We start from the raw sequence: 24,974 nt of genomic DNA on the forward strand, positions 1-24,974 counted from the left end.
AAACTTCATAAATATTCATTTATTCAAAACAAATAAAATGACCAATAGCATAAAAATATATTACATCTGCTATATCACTTGATTTATAACTTAGATTACATTCAACAACACTGAGAAGTGCAATATTAATAGTAATGATCAGACAGTAGATAATGTTACATGTGCACAAGACACGAAGCTTATTTAAATAAAGTGCATGGGAGTGCTTATGTCATTGTTACGCATGTCTGCTCTATGTCAAGAAGTCATCAAACAAAATACTATATGAGTGAGGTACGGCTGCAGGATATGCAAAAACCAGCATATTGCAATTATTCTGACAGATACTGCGATATGAGTCACAATTTTAATCAAAATGGTAATTGCTCAATTTTCACTGAAACATATATAGAAATACCAAACAAGCATGTTCCCTAATGTCTGGAATATGATTTGTAAGCTCTGTAGCATCACAATATTTAATTTATGATGGTATGTTTCAACACATTTCACCTCACAAATTGCAGCCTCTGTGATGTGGCTATTGCACTTGGCCAAATTGCAATTTTGACAATATTTCAATAAACTGTGCAGACCCTGAGTGAGGCATGTTGACAACATCATATTGATTTGGCATACAGTTCAAAAAAACAAAAAAAGGAATTGGACAAAACAGCAGGAACATATTTTGATATAAAAACCTTGACAAATTTGATGAAGCTTGGCAGCAACTATCTGGCTTCTTTGTTTCTCTAGAAGTTTTCTTAAATTGACTTAAGAATCACAGTAATCACAGTATCTGTTAACTTATCTTCTTACTCTGTCTTGATCGTGCTTATTATTAGCATTATTATTAATGTTCTGTGTTTACTGCCTTTAATTTGTTATTGTATTTTTCTAACATGTTTCTGCCTCTAATTTCCTGTTTAATTCTACTTTAACTCTAACTCTTGAAGCTAGGACAATGGTGTTTTGGCATGCTAAAAAACCAACACACAATTCACTGTAGCGTGTAAAAACTGAAAAAAAATGGACTTGGGCATAAAAACACGTTTTGGTTTATGCTGTCGATACTGTAAAATTCACACTAGCTGCTCTGTTAGACGTTACTTTGAGCTACATGCAGCATGCTAACCTGCTCACTATAACAATGCTGACAAAAGGTGTTTAGCAGGTACTATGTTCCTCATGTTTATTCTTTTAGTTTGGTGTGTAAGCAAAATGACATTTGCTTATTTGTTTTTCTTAAAAAAAAAAAAATTAAATTTTATTAGTGTTGGGGGTAGTGTCACTCTAGAATTTTGACCTGATGTGGTACTAAAAGAAAATTAAGGATCACTTAAGTTAATTTAGTTAGTTAATCCTGAGGGGGACATTTATGTCTGCGCCACGTTTCATTCAATAATTTCATTTGTTTTTACCTCATGGTGGCGCTACAGAAAATGTCAGGGGATCACTGAGCTTCATCTTCTCTGGACCATAAATGTTTGTACAAAACTCAGTTTTTACTTACCCTCACTCCTTTTTGAAGAAGTAAACCAAGTCATTATGAATTTGACCATTTCTTTTGCTTTATGTTTTTCATTGTCTGTAATTATTACTTTTTTGTCTGTTTTTGCATAATCATTTACCTTTTTTAAATGTTTGAAATTAATAAATCAAATCAAACTTTAAAAAAAAAATGTTTCTGTTATTTTGTCCAGGACCTGCATGTGTGTGCACCTGTATGCATCTTTGTGTCGACGTACCTCCTCACACTGCACCTGCTCACACCCATCTCTGCTTCATCTCCCAGGCCCTCTCACTCATCCAGTCCTTAGATCTGCTGGCAGCTGAGCGCTCTGCCCCGAGCACCAAACACAGCCGGGCCAGTTTGGGCCTGTTTCTCTCCAGGTAGTTCTGGGTGTCTCTCTGCAGCTGGTCCAGGGCCTGCGGTCGGCTCTCGTCCAGGGACACCAAAGCACTAAGCATGGGGTTGAAGCGGAAGTAAACATCTGGAGCCAGCAGTTCGTCCAAAAGGGTGTGGACCCCTTCAGTGTCAGTGGCACTGCTGATGAGGTTGCTGATTTTGGCCCTCAGGCTGGTGGAGGTGGCAGGTCCCCGCTTAGCATTGTCATAGCGGCCGGTGCCGAGGGACAGCACACACTGGAAGGGCTGGTTGGGCCACAACAGACGGCTCTCATGAACAGCCAAGGCACAGGGATTGTTCAGGATGATTCCTCCATCCTATGAAGACACAGAAAAAAATCGAAATGTGACATGAAAAGAAGAGTCTTTTTTTTCCCAAATTGTAACCCGCTGAAACTTGGAGGGACATCACTTTTCTCGTGCTGCTTTTAGACTATTACATTATGCAACAGAATTATTAAATATTTTTAGCACTTTTTCCAAGTTTTTTTTAAATTTGCAGGTAATTTTTAATACGCATTTACTCATTTCTTAGTAATGGGGTCATTTCTACTTTGGTTGCTCATAACCTTGTTTTCATGCGTTTGAAAGAAATCAAGCTAATGTCCTCAGGTTTCACAGGGTTAAAAAGGGAAAAAGATTTAATGCTTTCTTGTTTTTATCTTAAAAGGCTTAATCTTATAAACAACAAAAACAAAAAACAAAACCTAAAACAAGCCTTTATTCTCCTTTTTCCATTCTGTTTTGTTTTGTTTGGGTTTTTTAAGGTTATTTTGTATGCTACTGTTTTTTCTTTGGGTTTTTTAATCTTTGCTCTCATCCTAGATATGACCTTTTTTCTTTGAAGTTACATCAAGACATAGCTTTTATGTGCACCACAGGCCATAAAAGTGTGTCTTGCCACGTGCACAGGACAACAATGCTGTAATTACTGTAGTAATTAGGAGTTGTACCATTAACATATAATTGGGTTACACCACCTCTAATTATTTATGCACTTAAAGTAATTAAGAGTAATTGACTGTTTTTCTCTTTGTCAAAGGGAAGGGCAAAATAAAAATGTGTTGATGCTGGGAAGGGCCTTGTTTTTAATGAAGTGGCACATCAAGTTCATCCACACTCCCCACTGAGTTATTTTCCCACAGTCCCTTATCACTCAGGGTTTCCCACACATATATTTATTTGTGGCAGTCCACATCAATCAAAATATCTGCCACTATTCACTGATTTTATATTTTTGGAGTTTGACCATTTATTACTAGTGTTGTTGGAACACAGCAGCAGAACTTGAGGCACAGTAAAAGTGAAACTTTACCATTCATTGTGCGGAGTCTAAAAGTTTGCTTTCACTCACTCCTGCAGCAGCTGCACCCCCATTCATCGCACTGATCTGATTAGCTGTGATCAGATCGACAGATCAATTATCTGCCCCACATCTTAAACTTCACGAACTGCTGCTGAGGAAAAAAAGACCAAATGAAGAGTTCTGCTTGTGCTGTGATCATGGACCTGCAAAAATGTCCAAAAAGGGACAAACACAAAAATCACAAAAATGACTTCTTTTAAATCACACAAAAATCATAAGCTCTGACATTCAATCTAGATTCTAATTTTGTGATTTAAAAAAAGGCATTCATTTATCACATTTTCATTCACTCAAATATATTGCAGCAGGATTTTGAGTCTTCCACTAAAAATCTGAACTGAAAATCCACTGAAAATGCAGCAACAACAGCAGTTTCCTACCTGGTGAATGTCACTTTGTAAGGGAAACTCCTGGAAGTATCCTGGAGCAGCCGATGATGCTCTCACTGCCTCCCACATCTGGCAGCCTGAGCCTCCCGCGTAGCGGCTCAGAGAGCCGGGCTTGTGGTTGTAGTTGCGGAAGACGAAGGCCTTCGGACTGGTTCCCCAGTTTACTACTGCACTCACTGCTGAAACCTGAGTGGATACCAACAACCTCTGTAAAATGCTTACAAAATGTTAGCAAACTGCATTTTTAATGCTTGATACAAAATAATACTACAAAATCAGTGACTTCTTTTAAATCACTTTTTAAAACCCATTTTGCTTTTATGTGATGTCATCTTTTCATTTTGTATTTTATCTATTTGACCTTTTAATTTATGTTTTATCTATTTTATTTCTTTATGGTCTTATTGCTTTTATTGTTTTTGAGCAGTTTCTTTGTGTTATTTTATATTGACATTATGTGGCCTGCATCTTGTATTATTTATCTTCTGGTTTTAACTTTATCCTAACTCTACCCTAGTTTCTTCTTGCTTGTGTTCAATAGGACTTTTTGGTTTTCCATTGTTGTATTGTCGTCTATATATCCTGTGTCTGCTTTGCTTTGTTTGTCAATGCACTTTGTAAACTCTGCTTTTAAAAAGGTGCAACATAAACAACATTATTTATTTAATATGCTAATAATAATGCTTCCATTCTACCACAGCGGGGGATTTAATGTTAGCAACTGCTGCCTCATGAATCTAACAGTATTTAAACAGGGCTGTGACCCTGTTGATGATATTATAACATTTTTATACAATCAATTACTATGGTAATTCCAGGGTTCTTACCTTGGGACTCAACTCATCTCCGGCTGTTTTGATAAGTACTCGATTTCCCAGCTTTTCTCTAAACAAAACAAAAACAGAAGATTCCATCACACCATGTGATTGTATTGCTGTCTTACTATCATGTCAAGAATTCATTATCATCACTAGAGCACTTATATTGTGTTAAAAAAATATCTGTGAATACTGAAGTATTGTCTCCCAGGTCTCAGTGTTATAGTAGGAGTGACTCCAGCCCATCTTCACGGTGCCAACCAGCGGGTTCTGCCGAAACACTTCAGAGCCAAAGCGACGATACATATCAGCACACTCCTCCAGAGAAAAATGGGCCAGACCCAACATGAAGGCAAGAACAGCACCTTTAATAAACACATGCAGAGACACACGAGTGAGACATAACTGATGGATCAGACTGAGAAGCATCGAGATGTTGAGAAAACATTTTTTTGTTATTTTTAGTAACTCTCAGTTCTGTTGTTTGTCACCTGTGCTCACGCCACAAATGTAGTCAAACAGCTGGTGGATCTTCCTGCCTGTTTCAGCTTCCAGTAGCTTTAACACTTGCAGAGGTACCACCCCTCTGGAAAAGACACAAACAAAATATTGATAAAATTTAGTGTTGTGTTGTTGTTTGGTCCTGTGGTCTTGGTACACTTCCGCAACAACCCTATTCTGATATCAGCTTGGATTCTCAAGATAAAAATAAACCATTACTCCACTATATCTTTACATAGCAAATAGGTGTTTCCTGCTATATTAACGCCCTGAATGTCATATATGATCAATTTTCTTGCAGTTACCTTGTGCCACCACCATCAATTGAGAGAACTCTAATGCCGCGACCTTTGACTGGACCCACATAACCGATCAGAGCCAAGCTTTCTCTAATGGCGCTCTGAAGCATCAGGTTATCTCTGCAAGTTCTTCGCTTCCTCAACAACGTGACTGCAGTTTTCTCCTGAAAACAGAAACATCTTTAGGAACTCACTATGGTCAAATCAATACGTTAAACGTTTATAACTGTGAATGTTTCACGTCCAACAGACCTGCCACATTAAAGCTTTGCATGATGGGTAACGGATGAGGTGTTCATTGAGTGCCTCCACGCAGGCCAACAGAGCTTCTGAAGATGAAGCCTGGGACAGGGAGCCAATCAACCCGCGTGTCATTTCCTCTGCCTGCCTCCGACTCAGGACAAGCTACGAACACAAACAGAAATTACTAACAAACTTTTTGCATTTGATGTATTTTAGCTCCTATAATAGTACCAACAATGCTGTTGCAACCTGTTGGGACAAAGTTCAAATTAAAGTCTGTTTTGAATTAGCACTGCAGTACAAGCTTAAATAATGAGATTAGGCATGATGAGAAATGTCTGCATATGCTTTAGGTGACACACTTGCTAGACTGACAGTCAATTTCTTTTAATATTTGCGTTCTTGATAAACGTAGAAGCACTGAAGATCTAATCTCAGCTCACCTTTTTATTCAGAATTGTACCAGGTGAAGTCACAGCAGGATGGGGTTTACCAGTCTGGGTCAAGGGGCCCAGTTTTAAATAAGAACCCAACAAGTCAGGGATGGCACTCGTGGGGTGGCGAAGGCAGTCCATAAAGGACACAATCTTCAGTGTCTCAGAGGTAGCAGATCCAGGGTCCATCGCTCTTCTATCAGTGTCCTCGTCCAATTCACTTTGACCCTTGAAATACTGATTGATGTGGCCGGCCATCTGGAAATAGTTCTCACCAAAGTTTGTGGTATTGCGGCTGCTGTGGAAAAGGCCTCTGCTTTTAGGGACGACTGCTTCGTCTGTCTTTAGTTGTGACAAGGCACCTTGAGTTTGTGAGGTAGACTGTGCTGAAATATGTTGCTTGTAAGTGCTATTTTTCTCCATAGGAAGTTCTTTTCTCCTATTCTGATCTTGGTTAACTTTTTCTGCAACTTTGGATTCAAAGTATTTATTGACGTGTCTCGCAAAGTAAAGGTAGCTCTCCTCCCAGCTGCTGGACATATTGTTGGGTTCAACTGTTGCCTGATCAGGACCTGATTTGACTTCAGACACTTCAGTGTCTTTAGACTTCATGATGTAAGTGTTTTGCATTTTTCTCCTTGTTTGCCTCCTGTTTGTCCCTCTGGTGGAAGACATGGTTTCTGTATTCTCCTGCATTTGAACTTTTGAAAAACTGCGAGAGAAGACTGAGTTAATGTGATTCGCAACGTAACTGTAGCTCTCACCGAATGTTGTCGCCAAAGAGCTAATGTGAAAAAGTTGGAGTCCAGAGTTGTCCTTTGTTGAAGGACTCAATTCTGAACCCTCCTGTTTGTCTTTGCTTTTCAGGGTCTGTGTTGAGTCCTTGCGCTTGGATACATTTCGCTCTCTGGGTGCCTGTTGACTTTGATGACGCCTCTGTGATCTGCCAAGATATTCTGAAGTTGTGACAACAAAGTCGGTGTTTTCAGCAAGAGGTACAACATCCTTTGTCTTGAAATAAATGTTAATGTGTCTGGACAATCTGTTAAATGACTGACCAAGACGTCCGCCCAGTGAACTCAAAACAATACTGTTCTGAGCCTCCTCAAAGATCCCAACTGGAGCTTCAGGTTTGAAAGTACTCTTCTTGGAGGACGAATAAAAACGCACCGAGAGATGTTTCAGTTCTTTGCTAAAATCTCTGAGGAAGTGGTTAGAGGTAGAGCCCGTACCAGTTGAGTTTAAAATATAAAAAGCAGCTTTTCTTGTAAATCTGGACGGATGAGGGGATGACAGCAGTGAATATCTGTGGAGTTCCAGGCTGAGTGGTGCTTTAGCCAGACGAGGGTACTTTCTGAGAAGGCTCATTAGGTACCTAATTTTGCAGGACACAGAACTTGAACACAAGTTGGTGCTGAGGTAGCGACCCATGTTTAACCTGTTGTGTTGAGCAGCAATCAGTCCATATGTGACTCTTGAGCTTGCACTGATTTAGGCTGGAGCAGCATTTTTCAACAGCAATCTAGGAAAACATAAAACAAACACATTAGAAACAAGCTAACAAGCTAAGAAATGTTGCATATTGATGTTAAGCAGGTATAATGTTTACCATGTTGACCGTCTTAGCGCAGTTTGGGCATACTAACATTTGCTAATAAGCATTTATAGTGCACTGGGGCTAATGGGAATGTCACTTTTGCAGGTATTAATTGGACTACATTTAAAGTTTTGACCTGGCGCCAGATGAGAAATCAGGGCATAATACAATTATAGTTAAACCTTACAGAAAGCGAAAAACAAAACAGAAAAGCACAAACTCAAGATAAAAACAAAAGTATCAGGTAAATTACATTCATTACTTTTATTTAAGTATAACATGATTAAAAAATAACACCTGTGCTGTAGCTGTGTTGATGTGTGATATGTTATTAGTATGCATCTGCTCCATTTATGACTATTATAACTACTTGTTTGTTTGTTTGTTATATTGTCACGCTAAGGAGCGAATTACTGTCAGAATTTGAGTCGATTGTAAATTCTGGTGGAGATTTTTACGATAGGCCCCTTCTGGTTTCTTAACCTTCCTGCAAATTTCTTGTCATGTTTTTTTTTTTTATAAGTACTTGTTTTTATCAAATCTTGTGTGCTAATAAATCAAAATTAAATCAAATCAAATAAAATTTAAAAAGTCTGGTATATCATTATGTCGTCTCTTCAGCGCAGAGGCGCACTGTGACTTTAAATGGAGAGTGCAGCTGAGCTGATTGTGTACAAACATAACGTTCCATTATAACCTTGCCCACCTCTACCTTTTCCTAGTACTGTGTCCCCTCATGAATGTAACATGAAACCTGGCAGCAAACACATGAGTGTAAATGACTATACACAACTCTATATAGACCTATGTCCACAATGTGACACAGAAACTTGAGAACGCAAACAGCTTTGCCCGCAGTTGCTCCAACATCCTAACCAAACCAATCAGTTTAAAAAAAGTAATGTAAAAAAAGAAGTGCATTCACGAACAGTTTCTGTGGTGCCTTTACAAAGAGAAAGGCAAACAGTTTGGCTTTGCAATAGTCAAACATCTACTGTGGCTGTTTTCTACTCAAATGGGGGAAGGTCATGAACCAAAGTAGCTTATAGCTACTCTAACCTTGACAGGAAACGTCAGATAAAAGCACTTAAGATTTACCTGAAGCACAACACTTAGTTCTTCTGTCTTCACAATTCCTCTTCAGCCAAGTTTCCTTCCTTTGATATCTAGATCTCGATACACCACTTCTGACAAACTGTCAGTATGTCTTTTGTGTTTTGACACTTAATTCGACCCTTCTCTCCTGCAGTGCTTTAAGCTTATTGGTTGAGCTCAGCTGGGGGGCGGACAGGCACCACCAATGCTTTGTAAGACCACACAGGCTTAAGATCATGTGCTGTCTCTGCTGACTGCAAGACTGGAAGCACAAGTCTAAAATTAGGGAGGGGGCTGACAACTTGAGGGTCTCAGTGAGCTGACGTTAGCTGCTTCTTACGTCACAGCTCAAGGCACAGAAACAAACAAACACACAAACCCTCCAAAACAAACAGGCTTCCTGGAAACTGGACCCAGGCCAAAACATGTGACACAACATGATAAGTCTGTAATGGTTAACAGATCAGATTAAATGCAGTGTGCTTTAAATTACAGCCAAGAAGTTACAGTGTAACTACTTTCTGCATATTGGGTACCAAATACTTACTGAGTACCATCTGTTTGTACAGGAAACAAAGAGAGTAAGACCTTTTCTTTAGGTGTCTACAGTGTAACCACAGTGCTAAAGAGCAAACAATGGAACTATTTTTAAAAAGCTAGAGAAAAATTTCCAGTGACTTATTTTCCTAATTATAATTTTCAAATTATTATTTTTTTTTAAATTATTTTAATTGTTTGTTTTTTCTTTTAATTTCTTGTACTTTTACCAGATTTCCTGCTAGCTTCTGGTTCATCTCCTCTTTTTTCACTTATTGCCTTCTTCCCATATTTTTGAAATAAATAAATAAATAAAGCCAATTTGCCCAGGTTACTAAGAGTATGTCAGATTAAAAGGTCTTGTGTCTGTTTGTGTCTGTCCAGGACACAGATTTAAGTAACAAAGAGTAATTTATTACATTAAATTTTTCTATGTCTCAATGTTTTCCTCCTAATGACTTAACTGTCTTCTCCAGTAGATCCACTAAGGACTATTGTAATGTGGATCGGGTTGCTGCTGGGGGTTGTATGTTGATGTTTTGTTGTTTGTTTTCAATGTTAAATAATAAAAAAGTTGATAACAAACAAAGTAACAAAGATTAATTCAAATTAGAAACATTGTGCCAATTGAGTCAGTTTTGGTGTTTGAGTTCCCTTTATTGTGAAAAACACTGAATATTGATTTCACACAAAATTCCTGCTTAATATCTGTTACAAGGCAACTTTGAATGAACAGGTTAAATCATGATCTGGCAAATAATCACACCTGCCATATAACACAAGTCTTTTGGAGCAATTTCACTCTCAAGGATGATATTAGTTTGGACTTACGATGACATCTAGTGGCAGCTTCCTGACAGTTTGATTCTCTATCTGTATTGAATGAGCCTCAATCTCAGACGCTGTGTGCGACAGGAAATTGCCTGTATTTTGCTTCAGCGATTTTCTCAGTTCTGTATATTTGTCATTGTGTGACAGTCTGGTATACAGAGCACCATTACTCTGTCTTTTCCAGTAAAGTTTTTTCCTCTGCTGCATCATATTTGTTCGGGCTGGAGTTACAAAGCTCATAGTTGCAGATGAAGAGAATACAAGCACCAGTTATTGATCCCAATAAGTAAATCTCTGTGAAAATGGTGTTACTAGACAGAGGGAGCTGTTTTTAAACTTTTTTTAATTGCTTACGCTAATTTGTCTCTTAAACTCATATCATTGAGGTGTTTTTAACAAACTTAAAGTAAAAATATATATAACCCATCAAATAATTTCAAAACATACACATTTATAATAAGGCAGCCAATATTTCCCTTAAACTAAGAACAGTCTTTAAACCAGACCAGGTTCATAATAAACTGATATTTTAACAGGTAAAACGTGTTTTTTTTTATTCTGTTCGTCTTCACGATCAATTAATTTAATCCACATACTTTATTTTTTCAGCTTGTTTTCTTTTCACAGCGCCCTGTGATGCACTCCTCCCCACGCCCAGTCCACTTTAGGCGGTTCTTGGCAAAGATGGCATAGGACTTGTCCATGAAGGGTCTCACAGGTTTCCACATCATGAGGCGACCCACCCAGCCGAGGCCCACTGCACCGTACATGACTGCAAACGCTGGGATCCCACTATGAACCTGCCAAAGCACAGGAGGTTAGCAAACTGGCAGAATACTACATTCAATCCGCAAATGTCTTTCAAAATGGCAATTATGTGACATACAGGATTTCGTAGTCTTACTGAAGTCAGTAAAGTGTGCATTTACCTCGCCTTTCTCATCAATCACGTGCATTTGCTCCATGGCCATCTCGTAGCTGATATCCTTGTATTTCTCTCCGTCGTAGCCTGGCAGGGCGATATCAATAAAATCTACTTTCTCAGGTCGGTTCCTCTGCAGAAACTGGAGGAACCGGATCTCCGTCACACATATGGGACAAAGCCCATCATACAGCACCTGAAACAGAGCAGAGGATGAATGGAAACAGCACTGCTGTCTTTAAGTGCACGAGACCAAGATGACTTATGGCAGGGAAAAGAGATTTCCAAGCTGGCAGACCTTGAATGACCTCTTTAGTAACTTATTGCTTTTTCTGGTGGAAAAACACTTTGAGACTTTCATGAACAACTGTATCAATGTCTTCTGTACTATGTATAACATTTGATGTAACCGTGTTTGGTTCTGCGTAAATGTGAGATACCATATGTTTGCATCATGTTTGTTTTAGAGGGAGTCCAAATACTACTTTTCTAGACAGCCAATGCTCTAAGATCAATAAATAATACAGTAAAAATGTTACACCCTTAGAGCCAAAAAACAAAGTAAAATTGTATGAGAGCTGAATTTAGATATCTTATACACATACATTTAAATTGTTTCATATTAAACTAATCAAATGACAAAAACATTTAGAAAACAAAGTCATGAAAATTAATGAAAATGTGGGTATGTGAACATTACAACTCTTTGTCTCATAAAGGATTACCTGTGCACCAGTATGAATATTCATCAGTACTTTGTTAATATTTTAGATCTTATAACTTCCTGAAGAGGGCTTGATGCCCATATGTGTCACAGTTTTTTTTTTAGCATGACCATGCCATGAGAATAAGGCTTTCAATTTATTTCAGAAAATAGTGCCTTGTTGCTTTATGTGATTTTTGTGTCTACATGTATGATGTATCGTATCCTTATCTAAAGAGCACCTTAAACAAACTTAATTTGAGTTCACAAAGCCATCTTTGGAGTTCTCACTTGGAAGACTAGTGCAAATAATGAACCACTATCTCCAGCAAAATATGAAGAATTAGGCATGAAAACAAACAAACAAAAAATTAATGGAATCAGAATTATTACACAACCAAAATATACAACATCAATATGAGATCAAGTTAAATTAGATATTCTAATTATTGTTGATTATACAGTCAGCATTATATTTAGCATTGCTGGATACTGTTACATATTTTCCCACGTATTTTAACAACTACCAGCTGCCACTTTTGACATTTGAAGCTTGGCCCAAGAAGGGGTATCTCATATCTGGGTCATAGTGGCCCCCTAATGTGATGTTACATGACCGACTAAAGCTCAGTCTCAACTTCTGCAGCTGAGTTGAAGTTAAAATTATAGTTTCGCAAGAGTGGACAAGCTGCTGCTCGGCCTTTCAAACTCTGCTGGACCAGATTCAAAACTCAAGACAAGATTCAGATATTAAGAGGTGATGTTTGCTTAAAAGTTAACTGAGAAAACTATTTGTTTGTCTGGTTATGTGTAGGCCAGTTGCCCTGCTTGACTGCCATGTCGCTAACAGTTAGCTGCTAACCATCTGAAAATGTGAGCATAGAACTGTCATGTTAACAGTTCTATGCCACTCTGATCGTGTTTTGCAACAACAAACACAACAATTCATTCACTTTTACCTCTTGTTTTACCATAATGGCAGAGTGGTGGTCTTTCTGTGGTGGACATCTTTTACCGAACGTACAAACACAGAATTGGCAGTGCACTTTTACCATTCAAAGTTTTAATATTTTTGTCTAGCAGAGGGAATTAACCTCATTTTAATTAAACATTACTTTAATTTGCTACAGCAAATAACAACCAATCCTACCATTTATAGATAACATATCATAACAGATCATTACTGGTAGACAGACATTGGTGATTAAAAAACAAAATCCCCTTTAGGGACCGTTCATTATTTATGAGAGGGGAGGGGGTGGTGGAAAAAAGGGACGCATGTCAAATAATTTTTTTAAGCACTTGGTAGGGACTTATAAGCCTATGTTTTTTTTTTTCTTTTGGCTTTTGGAAGGAGCATCTATCTCTAAATTGCTATATTTTGATTTTTTACTTAATAATTTATTTTACTTATTTTTGAAGAAACATTGCCTTCCACATCTGCATGTTTTCTTTAAAAAATCGCCAAAATCATTCCATATTTCATAGCAAGAAACTGTTAAAAAAAAAATATATATGAATTGTCATTGGATTTTCACATTTCCAATGATCCTTGAACACAGTTTGTGGGATGAACACTTCCATCAAAACTAAATTCTAGTCTATTCTATTTTACAAGTGTAATTTGAAATTTTGCCAAAATAAACTGTTTGCACTTACTACCCAGCCTGCACAACAAAAGGTGGAAAAACTAGGATTTTTTTTCAACTCTCATATGTCATCTTCAATTTCTAACTTTCAAACAGCAAATGGTACATTTAAATCAATTTATTAGCTTTACCAAAAGTAAACAAAACCAGCATGTTCACATAAATAGCTCACTTCTTAAGGAAAACAGATAAAAAATAAAAAACCAACACACATCTGCCACAAAACACAAATCCAGCCATCAAGCCATTGTGTAAGCTTTACAAAGCTACAAACTGATTTATGGAGGGTCACCCAGAAAGGGTCAAAAAAATATTTGTTGCTACAGGGAGGGTAAAAAAACAATGTCACAGCCCAGCCACCCTCTCCTTTGACAAATAAAGAACAGTCCCTTAGTTGTAGCAACATAATAAGCTCAACCCCCACTCTGGTAAATAACGAACAGTCCCTTAGCGAAAGCAACATTGTTAGCTAAATTGTTAGCTTAAGCTACTGTAAATAGAGGCTCACTAATGACTGTGTTTTTCAAACTTGTAGTACGTTGCCTAACTATTCGCCAACGCTACTGGTATATTATAAAGTCATTAGATTATTTAGCCAAAAAATGTAAGTCAAACTGTTTGTGTAATGCAGTAACTCACAGAGAAACTCACCTTGACACCTGCAGATTCAGAGCTAAAGGTCCGGTGCTGATGTCTGCACAGGGCAGGTGTCGCTTTTATTGCCGTCGTTGAATTAACATAAGTGGGCAATCTGGTCAACCCCGAGACTACACACATCCTCACTTTGGAAAACATCTCGAAACACACTATTTGAACCCACCACAGCGACGAACCTGCTACTTAAATAGTGCTAACGCGACTAAAAAGCTACACAGCTAAGCTAGCTCCACTTCAGTGTAGCAGACACTAGCCAATGTTACCAAACAACAAACGTCCGCGTTACACAAGCGGTTGTGTAACACAAACAGAGGCCACGCGCTGATGTGTTTAAAACAAACGCTGGAAAGAAAACTCTGAACATTATCTCCCGTCCTCAAATTCGTCTAGTCATTTAGCTAAATTTTAATTCATTCAAACTTTCAGTGAGTTAGCGGTAACAGCTGACCGGAGAGCATGACTGAAGGAGGCGTGGTGATCGTGTAGCTCCACTGTGACGTAAGAGGTGTCACTCTGCTGCATTTCCACAAGCCGGAGGAGGCTTATCTGCTTAGTGATAATACAACCTTATTTACTAAAAATAAATTATTTTATGTAATTTCCTTAAGATTGCAGGGTTCCCACAGTCATGGAATACCTGGAATTTTCACAGTATTTTCCCAGGCCAAGGAATGTCATTGTATTAGTAAAATCCTTGAAAGGTTTGCAAAAGTCATGGAATTTTGTTGTGTAATGAAAATGTCACAGTAATGTAATATGGATATAGCCTACTTACATGTAATGGCAAATGTAATTTCTGTAGCTGTTAACTTAATGTAGCTCTAATATTCATTTATTTTATTCATCTATGTATGCTAATGAACTGAAATTAATTTTGTACAGAATTTAAATCTGATATGTCTGATTATCATCAGGCTACTGAGCTGAGAAATATAATGTCACAGTGGGAATTAACATGTTTTCATACTGTTGCCCCTTGACTATTTATAAAATGTGTCGCATTTTTGAGATGGAGCAAGTGACATGGGCAGCATAGATTATAGCATACAGTATATGTTCTGTCTTATGGTTGGATTTTCACATTTTTGGTATTCCTTGAACAAATCATTTGGGACACTGAAATTATGTCTAAATAGAGTTTGAATCCAATATGTTTGAAAAACGGTGGGTGAGTGGGGCAAAGGAAAAAAATTAATTTTGGATCCTTGAAAAGTTATCATAAAGTTTTGGTATTTTGTGTGTGAAAATGTGTGGGAACCGTGGGATCTACAGTAATTAAATCTGAGCACCTCATAATTTTAATTAAGATAACAACAGATTATTTTGTTAGAGTTCAAGAACCACAGGTCCCTCAGTGCTTCGGCGGCACATCTGTGGCTGAGACCCAAGGGGCTCATGTTTTGGTTGAATACTATCACAATAAATGTAGTCTCCAGTAGGGTTGTTGCCTCTCTCTATATATGGTCACTCGTATTTGTCATGCAAGCACACGTGATGAGATCAAAGGCCTTAAAGCAGGGTCTGAGGCAGCCACAGCCTGGTACAACAACAGTGTTCGTAGCCTGGCCAGTACGCTTTCAAGGATTGTGTGTAGAGGTGAGCTCTTGTGATTTGTAGAATGTATGTTTCAGGGTCATGTGAGCGTTTAACACAGCTTTAAAAATGTGTAGTAGTTTTTAGTAGTAGTGTTCACTTCTTGTATGTGTTCCCATTAGCCAGCGGGTGGACCAAACATGCCCCCTGCAGCAGGAACCAAACTAGGCTACACACCACCAGACGGAGGCTGGGGCTGGGCGATCGTCTTTGGTGCTTTCATCTCAATAGGATTCTCCTATGCCTTTCCCAAGTCCCTCACCATCTACTTTAAGGAGATTCAGGAATATTTTTCAGTTTCCTACAGTGAGATTGCATGGCTGTCCTCAGTCATGCTCGCCTCAATGTATGCAGGAGGTCAGTGGAAATCATAAACACAGTACTTCAAAACTATTTTCTTATCCCTGATTTAATCAAAACAGATAAAGTCTCAGTGCTGTAAACCTTCAGTGAAAGAACATACCAAGAAAGTGAGATATTCCCCTCCTCTGTACAGGACCTGTGAGCAGTATACTTGTCAACCGCTATGGCAGCAGACCGGTAGTGATGGTCGGTGGGCTCTTGGTTAGCGCCGGCATGGTGCTTGCTTCTTTTGGTACGACTATTGTGCATCTGTATCTTTGCGTTGGAGTAATTGGAGGTAAGAACATGTTGTTTTTATCAATAATCACATAAGATAAGCAGCATTGGTGAGGTTACTTTTGAAATGTAGTGAACTAGTCAACTTTTCCAACAAATGTCTTAAACAGGACAGTAAAACTGAAAAGACATATGACTTATGTACATAAATGTTGCCTCAAATTTTTCTTAACAGCTTTTCTGACCCGCCTAGTCTAAAAATATGCCTTAAGAAGGCATTCCTGCATGTTAGAAAGATGTAAAGCAACAGAATTTATGATTTATTTAACATATAAACTTTATACTAAAAATATTTTTTCATGTGTAACCTCTTTGTAATCAACAACATTTCGATTAGTAAATGTAATTTAATTGCATATTTTTTCTCATTAACTACAAGTGATTACAATTACTTTTACGTTGTAATTTAATTACTCCCCAACACATGAGTTCATGAATTTTACTAGTAAGGTTGCTGCTGTTCTCTATAGCGTTTCCTTTATGTTGCCCGGCTGTGACTGGTTGACGCAGGCGGATGCAGGAGTTTTTTTGATATCAGGTTCAGTCCACTAGTATCGCTGGTGCCCCTGTGCGAGGTTAACTGAGGCCGCTTTGTGCTATGTTTAAATACGTTCTCAAATCACAATGAAACATCTATGCCCTGTTGAAACTGTGCCATCAGAGCAATACACAAACTGGGGCGGGACCGTATTTTTTTTAAAAATAACTCACTAAATCGGCTGCATTAAAAAAATCCCCACCGGCCTGCGTGTACCCCAGACACACCACATGATCACGCTAATACCAGTGAGTAAACAAACCTCTCAGACTTTAAACTTTAATCTAGTAATGATTCTCCACAAAGTGTGGCACAGAAATGAGCTGGATGTGCAAGGTTTTATCAAAAACTTATGAAATATTTGACCGCAGTGGATATAAAAATAGAATATTATCAGTAAATTGTAGTCAGGGATGCAACTCACTGATTAATCTGCAAGTAATTTTATTGAGTCATCAATTAATTCTTTGGTTAGAATGGTATATTAATAATAATTCAGAATACTGTGAAAACAGTCATACACAATTTCCTAAAAGCAAAGGCAACATCTTTAAATTGCTTCATCTGTGAGATCTACAGTCCAATCCCAAAAGATATTCAGATTACTATCGCAAATGTCAGAGCAAAAAAGGAAACCTTTAACTGAGGGGCTAATATCAGAGAAAAATTGCATTTTTCTTTAAGTCATTTCTATTAATAATCCATTGTTAAAATACTGACATATGAACTTTGCAACAACCAATTAATTAACTAGTAGTATCCACTGTAATAATAAAAATTCAAAATTTGATTGTTGTTCATATTAGTTCTCCAAAGTACATCTCTATCAACATTTCAGTACATTTTTGAAACTTTTAAACAGCACATTATGCAGATAATATAGAATAGTAATATTAAATCGTTACAGCAGCTAAAATGTCATTTTCCTGCCCCCTCAAGGTGGACACGATGGTTTGATGATGGTAGTTTGTAATTAAAATACAATCACAACTTCTCCTTGGACAAAACGTAACTACGTAACGTAGCTGGAGAAAAAGACTTTAAGGGACAGGTAACATTACCTAGCTCAGTTGTGACTAGGTGAGCTAGCAGTTGATGCACACTTTCTTCTGCGCGACAATATGGTAGGTGGTTGTAGTTCGGTGGAGAGAAAATAGTTCCTACATGAAATTGCTGTCAACAAAGTCCATGGATTATCTTGAGTGACTGGGTCATGATTTCAGTAAAGAGACTGCTCTTGAGTTTTTCAAATGTATTTTTTGGTGCTTTGGGGACCATAAGCTGAGTGCCATCCAGTTCTGTTATATTCGAGAGCAGGCAGACATCTCTATGTCCGGTATCTCCAACACTTTGTAAGTCACACCAAAACAATCTAGGCTAATAAATATCACAACAGGTAAGACCAAAAATATGTATTTTGGATTTTGGGGTGAATTCTCCCTGTAATTCAGGTGTCAATGTGCATCAGTGTTTCTTTATCCGTCTTAAAATTTCATTTTTTATTAGATATCAGCATCACAAATTTTGTTGTACACTGATATGATAACAAAATACATTATTTAAGGGATGGTAATGAACAATTTTATTATTTCAACAGGTTTAGGCCTTGCCTTCAACCTTCAGCCGGCCCTGACGATCATAGGCACCTATTTCCAGGTCAGAAGGCCTCTGGCGAACGGGCTCGCCATGACAGGAAGTCCAGTTGTTTTATTCACTCTGGCTCCTCTCAATCAGTTTCTGTTTGATTCTTTTGGCTGGAGAGGTAGCTTCCTCATCCTGGGATCCATTGTTTTGCACTGCTGTGTAGCTGGGGCATTGATGAGACCAGTCAACAAAAATGCCCTAGCGAAACCAAAGACTGAGCCACCAGAGTGTAACGGGGAAGCCGCAGAGGAAGCTGCTCCTTCAGACACCAGTGCACAGTCAGCTAACCTTCTGACTGAAGAAAGCCAAGATGAGAGCAGGAGTCAGGGCTGCATACACAAATTCATAGATCTCACCCTTTTCAAACACAGAGGCTTCCTCATTTATCTCATTGGTAACGTGGTCATGTTCTTCGGGTTTTTCGCGCCTGTGGTCTTCCTGGCTCCGTATGCCAAACATCAAGGGATTGATGAATATTCAGCAGCTTTCCTGCTCTCTATTTTCGCTCTGGTGGACATGTTTATCAGACCAGCAACAGGCCTCATCGGCAACACCAAGTTGATTCGGCCGCGGATCCAGTACTTTTTCAGTTTCGCAGTTTCATACAACGGTGTGTGCCATCTTATATGTCCACTGTTGCCTGGATATACAGGTCTGGTTGTATATGCTGTCTTCTTTGGGTTGGCATTTGGGATGCTTTCTGCACTGCTCTTTGAAGTTCTGATGGATCTTGTTGGAGCTCAACGCTTCTCCAGTGCCGTTGGACTTGTGACTATTATCGAGTGTGCACCGGTGCTTCTTGGACCTCCACTTTCAGGTTTGTAAACTTCAGAGTTTTTTTTAAATTTCAGATTATAAATGCATGAACAAAATGTTAGAATGTATAAAACTGTGACTAATGAAGGGTGTGTCTTGTCTTTCAGGAGCTCTGGTTGATATTTTCGGGGACTACAAATACATGTACTACGCCTGCGGAGTGTTTATGCTAACGCCTGGCATATATTTCTTCGTCATGCATTACTACAACTACAAAAAGCTGGACGAGGAGCGGAGGCAGAGCGAGGCTGTGGAGATGAGGACTAGCGAAGAGGCAGTGCAACTTAAAATGAGCCAGGATGATAAAACAGCGCATGAAACAGAAGGATGAACATGCTGACTATGATATTATTTTAGTGAATATAGAAAGATGACACTACACAGGCTTTAGAGCACAACACACAGTATTATTGATAGCAATTATTTTCTACCTTGGAAGAGATTATTGGACTCTTTGGACCTTTGCTAGATAGATCAACACTTGGTATTTTAATAGTTGTTTTATATATGTTATTATTACATTATGTTTACTATATCTGTAATGACCTTCATTTATATAACATCCAGAAATGCTGCTGTTATTTCCAAAGCAATTACTGTAATGGCTCTATGAATTTATATAGTTCCTCTGTTTTTTTTTCAGTGGCTGAATAAAATGTCATTTTCCTGTGAGACTGATAAAAAAAATTACAAGCCGCATCCCACAACACAGAGCCAAGCTACCTCTGTTTATTATCATCTTATTACCACTAGATGGCACTGGACACTGTCATGTCAGGACATAAGTTGCAACACATCTCTCCTATTAAACTGCAATTAAACAACAGGCAGCGTCAATGGTGGTTTGGTTCTTTACAGCATCGCTTTCCAAAGTCTAGGTCCTGACCCTCCCAGAGGGCCGTCACATATTATAAATGGATCGCCAAGAGCACAGCGATTAAAAAAATGAGAAAATTAAATGTCTGTTGTAAAGACTACACACCTTCTCTCTCAAAATACCTTCCCTGGAAATCCTCTCCTGCTGCCTATAAGTTTAACTCCCACTTTTAGAGAAAAAAATCTTTATCCATTCTTCAAGTCTACACAGTAAAATATTCTTTCAGTGCCACGGGGATCTGTAAAAGTTGTTTCACTGCAGCATCACTTTAGTGCAGTCATAAAAAAAATCAGTGTGAGGTTTTGGAAATGTTTTAGCATTGAAGTTTTAAATAAGTTGTGGAACCCTATATGCATTCAATGATAAGACTGCATTTGCATGTGCAGGTAAAGAAATGTTTTACTTAGCCTCACTGACATAAAAAGTATAAGGCTGCACATTTATCAAAGCAACAGGCCAGAGCTCCAAATATATTAGTGTTTTAAAGTGCTGTTTTTAGATGTTTGTGTATTTTAAATTGACACAGTCTTATGTATTTCTCTTGTTGTGATGGCCCTAATAATACAAAATCAAAGATTCAAACTCATCTATCACACCACTAAGAAAATATCTGACTGCAAATACAATTTGTGATCCTATGTCAGGTCACCACTCCAGATTAAACTTTATATTCTAACACACTGCATGGTTACAGCCCCTTTATGCCAGGCCCTGAGCACCTGCAGTACAGGATACAAAGTGAAGCAATTCAGGAAAAGAACAATACCATTACTGGAGATGTATGCTTAAATGATCCATTCTTATCATGTCCCTGCAAGGTGCATATTGACTTCCTTTTTTCAAATGGACGAAAATTGCTTAAGTGAGGGAATCAATACGTTTATTTATAACCTTGGATAACATTATGTGATGCAAAGTCAGATACACAGTGGAAAATCAGGGCTTATGGGCGGTTTCCTCTTTGGATGCTGGTTTAATTTCAGTCAACTAAATTATATTACTGTTGGCTTATTTACCCAAGGTGGTTATTTTTTATCCATTGTTACACACACAAGCTCAGGTTTTACAATAAACCTGTCACCTGCGTATTTGTTACATCAAGTGCTGCAGTGGAGGAATTTATATAAAGATTCTTAACTAAGCTGCTGATACCACTTTAATGTTTTGGTGTGAGTTGCTGAGTGTTGGTGAGCTGAGTGGTTAATAAAAATGAATAAATAAATGAATAAATAAAACATTTGAGAAACTCAGCATTAGCAATGTCTCTTTCGAGAAATGATGACCCAGGTACTCGAGATAATCCGCAGACCTTGTTTTGGCCAGTTTCATGTAGGAACTATTCTCTTTCTACCGAATTACACCTGCAAACCATAACACTGCACAGAGGGAAGTGTGCATCTACTGTTAGCTCACCAAATATCAGAAAGCTAGCTAATATTGCAGCACAGCTGAGGAGGATGCCATTATTCTTTACATGGCTCCTTTTCACAAGCACGAGCCTCCTGTCCATAAGAAGTTGCACGCTCTCTTCTGCGCTGTGATATGTTTTGCAGGTGTAGTTCAGTAGAGACAAAATAGTTCCTACATGAAACTGCTCACGACGAGGTCTGTGGATTATCCTGAGTAACGGGTTCATCATGTCTGGAAAGGGATATTTTTTGGGCACTTTGAGCACCATAATCTAAGTGCCTTCTGGTTCCATTATATTGGAGAAAAGGCAGACATTTCTAACCAATATCTCAAACACTCTCACACTTGGCAACTCACGGCAAAACAATCTATAATGATAAATAGCACTACACAAAAGAGGAAAAATGTTTTTTTTAGAGTTTGGGCTGAACTTAAGTACTGAACTTTGGTAGATGTATTTTGTACATTTCCACCACTGTGCATATTATATTAAAAATTGCAAAGGGTATCCATATCATTAACAACTAGAAAGAAATAGCAACTGTAAGTTTAAAAATAGCTTGAGTAAGTGCAGTTCTACCATATTTTAGTGTGAGTAAATAACCCAACAGTACCCAAATTGGGTCAGTTTTTACACAGTGATTTTTAGTGTGTAGAGGGAAGCATGAATACATTATTTAAAGCACTCTTTTTTAAAAATATAGGTATAAATGTTATTATGCAGATATGGGCCAAATTTGTAATCTGTTCCTATGTAAATTTATTAGTGAGTGGTCACAAAGTGAGAGAGTGAAAACCTCCAATTAGTGGCAGTTCCCATAAACTCTGTATCATCTCTCACTGAACAGCTTGAGCATAATCACTGTGATGAACTGTGACTGATGTCAGTAAATCTGACTTTAATTGGGACCGAAGCGATTAAATCCAGGCAGCTCTGCGTCCAATCCCTGTGATGACTGCTACCGCGCTGAGACATGATGTTTTAACTGCGCGGCTGGTTTGAGCGGTTGGACCCCAAGTTCTGTTTTAACTGCGTGGTCAGGATGTCAGTAAAAAAGGGAGTGATACTGTCTATTTAATCCAACATGTTTGTTAATAATCTCTGCTAATCTTCTTTACCCACAGCAGCAGAACTAATCTGTCTTCACAATGTTTGCACTCGGAGGGAAAGCAATGTCATGTAAATACCACAGACTTAAGAGTTTATTCATCAGCACTGTGGACGGAGCTATTCATGACACATCTCTGGTCTAAAATAAACATCGATAGCCAGAGCAGCTAACATGAATACACAGGGCATGTCGACAGAGGAGCAATTGCCATGTCAGTCTATCCAAGGAGCTCTCAAGGACTCAATCACACCTTCCAGAGACGACAGGCACCATGTCCTGCAGTGTGCCTTAACTGACTGTCGTCCCCAGTGAAACACAAGATTTACTGAGATCATTTGGTGAAAACAAGGTGCAGAGTACTCTACTCTCAGAATCAATAATCTTTGCAAACAGCTACCAGAACATCGATCATGGTCACCTTGATATTTATGTGGCGTAAAATCATCTGTACTTCTCAGATACTTTTAAAAAAAAAAAAGATTTTCTCGAGCACAAGCAGTCAACATCTGAATGTGCAGAGGGGGAAACAGAGGAAGTCGAGATTTTGTTTCTCATCCCTGGAGGGAGAGCCTGAATCAGATGAAAGACATCTGTTATACAAAACTCTCAGCTGATTATAGTAGTTAATATTCATCTTCAAAGGGCATTTGTAAACAGCTATACAGTATGTACAGTAAGCTGTGTACTGCTATGGTGAAAACAAAGTACAGTTACTCAAGTAGCCTACTTTTCTCAGGTTACTTATAAGTTAGTCTGTGTTCAATTACCACAACTTTTTACTTCCTCTCCATTAAGTTTCAAGCTAAATACACCCTATTTATCTATCAGCTGTAGCTTTGCAAAGTAGAATTTACAGAAAAGAACAAATGATACATTTATGAAAAACAATCTATTATTAAAGACGGTATTTGAGCTGAAACTACTGAATATTTATTTCAAAATCCACTTTTGTTATTGATCATTTTGACTTCAAAATTTCAAAAAACAATGAAAAATTTCCATCCCCATTTCCCACAGTCCAAGATTTCACAAAAAATGTATTGTCTCCTTTTTGTACAGCCAAGAGTACATTTGTTTATCAATGACTCACCCTGTGTTACATTAAATTTGTCAAGAAAATACTTGTATGGCTCTGGTGAACAGAGTCCAAAAATTGAGAAAATAATCAATGAACTGACGTCATCGGCAACAACGTTGAACAGCAAAACTATTTAAAAACATCCATTTACAAACATGACTACATGACTCATGTGACATAATCCGAGTCTCATTTATCCTGTGGTATGATGAGCACTTTCCAAACAGACAGCCTTTTCCAACACTAAACTAAATTAAAGGTACAACACATCTATGCTGTCTTCAAAGCCAGACTTCATTAACAAAAAACGTAATTTTACCTCATTGTACATGGGAGCTGCTTGTCTATCGCTGCCTAAATCAGTAAGTTTGTGTTTTTGGTGAATGTGATTTAACCCATTAAAATCAAAGTCACACAATAACAAACAAACTACCAATTAAGGCAATGGCAGACAAGCAGCTCCTGTGTGCAGTGAGGTAAAATTACTGTTATGTATGTGAAGACAGTTCCGATAAATTTCACAGTTAGTTCAGTTCCCTGCCAGAGAGGGCTGTCTGTCTGAGATGAATTAAGCATATGACTGGATAAAAAAGACTTTTACACTGCATGAGTTTTGTAAAAGTTTGTAAAGGGAAGTTGTAATATGGTGTTTTCAATTTATCAAGAATTTTCTCCATTTTTGGATTCTTCATTTACTGGAGGCATGTGAGAAAACAAACTTCACAAACTCAATGTAACACATGTGAGTAACTGATAAACAAATGGTCATTTAGGTGAAGTATTTCTTTAAGTAAAGTATCTGAATACTTCTTCTACCGCTGATGTATTGTGCTGAGAAGGTGTAAGATGTTTTTAGGAGAAAAACAACAGTCTTTGGACGGATACATTTCTGGATGTTTCTGTCTTTACTAGGCCAAGACAGTTTGGTATTACAGACTCTCGACCAGGCAAGCTGTGCTGTTGCCGCTGCTGGACATCAGGCATCCTTGCGGAATACAAATTGGACAAAACAGGCCCTTATGAAGACGGCCATTTTTTGAACTCAAACAAAAGAGGAACTTAAACCCCTAAACTACTCAATCATGACTAATGCTTGTAAAAGAAATTGAGTCGCAAAGCAAAAGGACTTAATGAGATTATGTTACCCATAATTAACAATCTGTGAAACACATTTCCCAAAACCGAGAACACTACGGCTTTTTTGTCCGCCGTCGAGCCTATGAATGTGTGAATTATCATCCAAACGCACATTTACCCCACTTTTCAGAGTTGACAATGCAGAGCCCCTGACCAATATCCTTAATCTGCCACTCAAAATACATTTAGCCTTTGTGAGAAC

The 24,974-nt window shown here is 38.1% G+C and overlaps 3 protein-coding genes across 6 annotated transcripts; 1 reads left to right on the forward strand and 2 right to left on the reverse strand.

Moving 5' to 3' along the window:
• Positions 1-7,368, reverse strand: LOC121947008 (calcium-independent phospholipase A2-gamma-like). The gene is made up of 8 exons (XM_042491871.2): positions 5,947-7,368; positions 5,513-5,665; positions 5,267-5,424; positions 4,952-5,046; positions 4,654-4,825; positions 4,470-4,527; positions 3,634-3,828; positions 1-2,205 (listed from the first exon to the last, which is right to left on the reverse strand). Exons 1-8 carry the CDS (start codon positions 7,366-7,368, stop codon positions 1,747-1,749), a joined length of 2,712 nt encoding a protein of 903 aa, XP_042347805.2. The 3' UTR covers positions 1-1,746.
• A 2,434-nt stretch (positions 7,369-9,802) lies between these two features.
• Positions 9,803-14,440, reverse strand: LOC121947567 (uncharacterized). The gene is made up of 3 exons (XM_042492675.2): positions 13,923-14,440; positions 10,927-11,115; positions 9,803-10,797 (listed from the first exon to the last, which is right to left on the reverse strand). The coding sequence occupies exons 1-3, from the start codon at positions 14,064-14,066 to the stop codon at positions 10,603-10,605; spliced, it is 528 nt and encodes a 175-aa protein (XP_042348609.1). The 5' UTR covers positions 14,067-14,440; the 3' UTR covers positions 9,803-10,602.
• Positions 12,218-19,984, forward strand: LOC121946848 (monocarboxylate transporter 2). 4 transcript variants are annotated; one of them, XM_042491636.2, is made up of 5 exons: positions 12,218-12,379; positions 15,644-15,878; positions 16,018-16,161; positions 18,296-19,159; positions 19,266-19,984. In XM_042491636.2, the coding sequence occupies exons 2-5, from the start codon at positions 15,662-15,664 to the stop codon at positions 19,487-19,489; spliced, it is 1,449 nt and encodes a 482-aa protein (XP_042347570.1). In that variant the 5' UTR covers positions 12,218-12,379; positions 15,644-15,661; the 3' UTR covers positions 19,490-19,984. The 4 variants fall into 4 exon arrangements, with proteins under 4 accessions (XP_042347570.1, XP_087938063.1, XP_042347569.2 ...); XM_088081937.1 differs by having other exon boundaries at positions 12,222-12,379; positions 15,648-15,878; XM_042491635.2 differs by lacking the exon at positions 12,218-12,379 and adding an exon at positions 15,417-15,524.
• The last annotated feature ends 4,990 nt before the right edge of the window (positions 19,985-24,974 follow it).

Source organism: Plectropomus leopardus, chromosome 9 (assembly GCF_026936395.1).
Source record: "Plectropomus leopardus strain MGB_pleo_1.0 chromosome 9, ASM2693639v1, whole genome shotgun sequence".
Classification (NCBI taxonomy): Eukaryota; Metazoa; Chordata; class Actinopteri; order Perciformes; family Serranidae; genus Plectropomus; species Plectropomus leopardus.

Excerpts from the sequence above, each read along its gene's own strand:
- LOC121947008 (XM_042491871.2), bottom strand. The coding sequence starts at position 7,368 with ATGGGTCGCTACCTCAGCACCAACTTGTGTTCAAGTTCTGTGTCCTGC. Across the intron at positions 5,425-5,512 it reads GCAAAGCTTTAATGTGGCAG|GAGAAAACTGCAGTCACGTT; the intron begins GTCTGTTGGACG and ends TTCTGTTTTCAG. Across the intron at positions 2,206-3,633 it reads TACAAAGTGACATTCACCAG|GATGGAGGAATCATCCTGAA; the intron begins GTAGGAAACTGC and ends GTGTCTTCATAG.
- LOC121947567 (XM_042492675.2), bottom strand. The coding sequence starts at position 14,066 with ATGTTTTCCAAAGTGAGGATGTGTGTAGTCTCGGGGTTGACCAGATTG. Across the intron at positions 11,116-13,922 it reads CTGAATCTGCAGGTGTCAAG|GTGCTGTATGATGGGCTTTG; the intron begins GTGAGTTTCTCT and ends GCTCTGTTTCAG. Across the intron at positions 10,798-10,926 it reads TGATTGATGAGAAAGGCGAG|GTTCATAGTGGGATCCCAGC; the intron begins GTAAATGCACAC and ends GTGCTTTGGCAG.
- LOC121946848 (XM_042491635.2), top strand. The coding sequence starts at position 15,423 with ATGAGATCAAAGGCCTTAAAGCAGGGTCTGAGGCAGCCACAGCCTGGT. Across the intron at positions 15,525-15,643 it reads TTCAAGGATTGTGTGTAGAG|CCAGCGGGTGGACCAAACAT; the intron begins GTGAGCTCTTGT and ends TGTTCCCATTAG. Across the intron at positions 16,162-18,295 it reads TTGCGTTGGAGTAATTGGAG|GTTTAGGCCTTGCCTTCAAC; the intron begins GTAAGAACATGT and ends TTATTTCAACAG.